General features: G+C 39.7%; 1 protein-coding gene across 1 annotated transcript in view; it reads left to right on the forward strand.

The window, feature by feature from the left end:
* The window catches only part of nek8 (NIMA-related kinase 8), a 38,387-nt gene that overhangs the window by 22,411 nt on the left and 12,226 nt on the right, over positions 1 to 3,750 (forward strand). Inside the window, exons 3-6 of the mRNA XM_017308103.1 lie at positions 433 to 564; positions 811 to 1,019; positions 1,097 to 1,170; positions 1,251 to 1,435. Of these exons, the coding sequence (XP_017163592.1) occupies positions 433 to 564; positions 811 to 1,019; positions 1,097 to 1,170; positions 1,251 to 1,435 (600 nt within the window). The remainder of the gene's footprint in view (positions 1 to 432; positions 565 to 810; positions 1,020 to 1,096; positions 1,171 to 1,250; positions 1,436 to 3,750) is intronic.

Consider the following 3,750-nt stretch of genomic DNA (forward strand, 5'->3'; position numbering starts at 1 on the left):
GCAGTTCACGGCAGATTTTATGATGCTTCACATCATAAAAACATCATGCAGTCGCCAATTGTGAAACCAGTAACAGACTTTACATTTTGTCAATAGCTCTCATTAAAATTACCAGTACACATCAAATATGTTGGTCAATGTTCCAGTTATTATGGTTCAAAAGTAACTCTGATCATTTTATTTATTCATTAAGTGTGGTTCCCAAATACTCTGGAAAAGTCTGGAATTAGTTTTAGGCATTTCCTGTCCGTCCGTCCATCCGTCCGTCCATCCATCCATCCATCCATCCATCCATCCATCCATCCATCCATACATCCATACATCCATACATCCATACATCCATATGTATGAAGGCTAGTTGAAGGTGTCAGTTGATCCCTACCGCCGCTAACAGTGGCTGCTCTTTGTGTGTGCGCATGTGTGTGTGTGCAGGTGGTGGGGACTCCCTGTTACATCTCCCCAGAGCTGTGTGAGGGAAAGCCGTACAACCAGAAGAGCGACATCTGGGCTCTGGGCTGCGTCCTGTACGAGCTGGCCAGCCTAAAGAGAGCTTTTGAGGCGGCTGTAGGAAAACAATCCTTCATCCTGCTTTTCTTCTGGCTTATGCAGTCATAATAATCTTACTGATTTACAATACTTAATACAGAAACTCCTAGTGTTCAAAAAGGACAGGAATCACTCCTAACCAACATGACTGCTACACTTTTCCAGCTGTGCACTGCAGTTGGTCTTGCATTCATTATTGAAATGTTTCGTTAAAGCTCACATCTGTCTTCATCTAAAACCTGTTTTCTTTTTTTTCCGTTCCAGAATCTTCCCGCCCTCGTCCTGAAGATCATGAGCGGAACCTTTGCTCCAATATCGGACCGCTACAGCCCAGAACTCCGACAGCTCATCCTCAACATGCTCAACCTGGACCCATCCAAACGGCCCCAACTCAATGAAATCATGGCTTTGCCCATCTGCATCCGGCCTCTGCTTAATCTCTACACAGACATTGGCAATGTGAAAATGCGCCGGTACGTAAYGGACAAATGATCAAAGTAATTGCACTGATTTGTGACAAAGACTTATGAGTTGTTTTTTTTTCTTCCAGGATTGAGAAACCGCTGTCGACCGTTCAGCCGCGAGSCAGACCGGGAGGGAGAGTTCCTGCTAACCGGACCAGAGGTTATATTAGACTTTACGTAGGCCGGCTCTCACTCTGTGATTCTTATCGTTCMTGTTTTTTGTTCTTGCCGTTAAATCAGATGCAATGGCGGGTTTGGGTTCAGGAAAGGTGCATTCCCTCCCGCTGTCCTCCGTGTATACGTGGGGAAGTGGGATAACGGCGCCTCTCCGGCTACCGATGCTGAACACTGAAGTGCTTCAGGTCTCACTGGGCAGGACTCAGAAGATGGGAGTCACCAAGTCCGGCCGCCTTATTACCTGGGAGGTAAAACACCATTTTCACACTTCCCCCACATCCTAAAGGGACAAAACGCTTCACAGGAAGTCCTCTGGTCAGATTGTTTTCCCCCTACATTTTCCTCCTTACAACGGGAAACTCCAATGTGTTTTATTGGAATCATCTGTGCTAGGCCATTGGAATAGTAATAAAAAAATCTGGTCATTTATGTTCAGCTCTGTTAAATCAATACTTTTCACTGGGGCACAACTACAAACTAAAGTTGTTTCCCTTGCTTCTTCTCAAAAGAGCTCATGTTCAGATTCTCAGTTTGATTCAGATTTGGACTTCTCACACAGGGAAGCTGTTTAATTTAAACCTTTCTGTTTTTCCTCTGGCAGTACTTTTAGGGTGGTTGTCCTGCTGGATGGTGAACCCTTYGCTTCAGTCTCGAGCTCCTCTGCCTCCTCCCTGTGATCCGACTGCCATCTGTAGGAATACTTCAATTTGAAACGACCAATCAGGGGCAGGAGGAGGTTCTTAGCTCTGTCAATCATGTTTGTGTACGCTGCTCTAGATTGCCAGTTAGCCACTCAGTGTGATAATGGCGGAGAAAANTGTTGTAGTCGTATCAACCTTTCATACTATTCAGGTCTTTTTGTTCTACTTTCTGTCTGTTGTGACTTGCCGTTTTTAAATGTGACATAAATAGGTTTTGCATTTAGCTTTGACACCTGAATAATAAACGTGGTAATAAAGTCAGAATAATAAAACCCTGAGATCCGACCAGAACACATGAAGGAGTTTTGTTTATGTTGCTTGAACTCAAGTCATTTTACACCGTGATTTTTTTGTACTGTATTTGTCCCATCCTTATAAAGAGTATCAGTTGACACTCAAGGGAGAGGCAGAACCAACTGATGGAAAACAGCAGGTTTTAGTTTCACCGATGGGACAGGAGGTCAAGTTTGTGCTGATAAAATAGCAGATGCTCCTTGAGTTTTGTTGTTTATGTTGTCTAAAAAGGTTTAGACCACACTGTTGTGTTGCTTTCTTGGAGACGTTTTGTACCTTTAAAATGAAAACAACACTACTACGTGGATATCTAAATGAACCTTAATAGACATTTTGTTAAATGTTATTTAAAGTATAACCTGATGGACCAACACCTATTCCCAGAGATATATATCTCTATCTCTCTCTCTCTTTTCTCTTTTTCTCTCTCTCCAGGATCTGTTTCAGAGAAGCTTCCGGAACACGACTGTGAACTTTGTCAGAGACTCCTCACACCCTCTCTGTGAACTTGATGAACTGCTGCCATTATGAATTGTGTTATTTCATAGAGGCAGAACCACCAGACTGCTGTACAACTTTCTACCTCAAGCTGTTGAAGTTTTGACACACACTTTATATTATTGCACATTTTATTCCAGCTATTTAATACATTTTCCACAAATCTGTTGAGCATTTCAGAGTTTTTCTATGTAATTCTTAGTTATGCAATGAATGCATAGCTAAAAGCAGAGATTGCCTTTTGTTTTTTGGAACAAATGTACTTTTAGGAGTCTTTTTTTGTCTCCAAAAGGATATGTTTCACATTTACTTGAGCAATGATATCAGGAAGTGTCGTTACTCTAATTTGAGTTCAGTTTCTGGATACTTTACTCACTGCAAGTAGCTAAACCAAATAAAGAACAAACATGTTTTAACCAAAAATGTTTGAGACATTTACATCTAATTTTAACATGAGATTTTTATTTTCTTTTTGCTGTTTGTTTCCACACAAGATTTGTTCTGTTATTATCTATCTGCTGAGCCTGCTTGAGCCATTTTGAAGTTAAGTCTAAAAAGTACACAGAAGATACTGTCACCATCCTCTCTGTGCTGGCAGTATCCTGTGTGGTGAAGCATTTATTCACCAGAATAAGTATTTTATTCTGTTTTAGCTTATTAGTATATGTTTTAGGTTGAAGATAATTGATTTGAAAAAGTTTCTTCTGCCTGAATTTTTGTAATTATGTTAGTGTTTATTTGATTCCATAAATAAATAATAAATCAGATGTTGRTGAGCTGTTAATTAGAACTAAAGTAGCCTTTTTACAAATACTTTTTTTGTCTTACTTGAATCATTCTTAAATAGCTGTCTTTTACTATTCAGTAAAGTAAAAGTATGCTAAATACTTTAGCATATTTTTACTTGAATAAAAATATGCTAAAGTAATGCTTCTCTTATTTGAGAAGAGATTTCTTTTGAGATTTCTTATTTAACTCTTTGGTTATTCTACCCGCCTCTGGAATAATGAAAGGCAGTAGAATAATGAATTATTTATAAAATTCTGTACTTGCAACTGCCAAACCATAAA

Source organism: Poecilia reticulata, linkage group LG13, assembly GCF_000633615.1.
Source record: "Poecilia reticulata strain Guanapo linkage group LG13, Guppy_female_1.0+MT, whole genome shotgun sequence".
Lineage (NCBI taxonomy): Eukaryota > Metazoa > Chordata > Actinopteri > Cyprinodontiformes > Poeciliidae > Poecilia > Poecilia reticulata.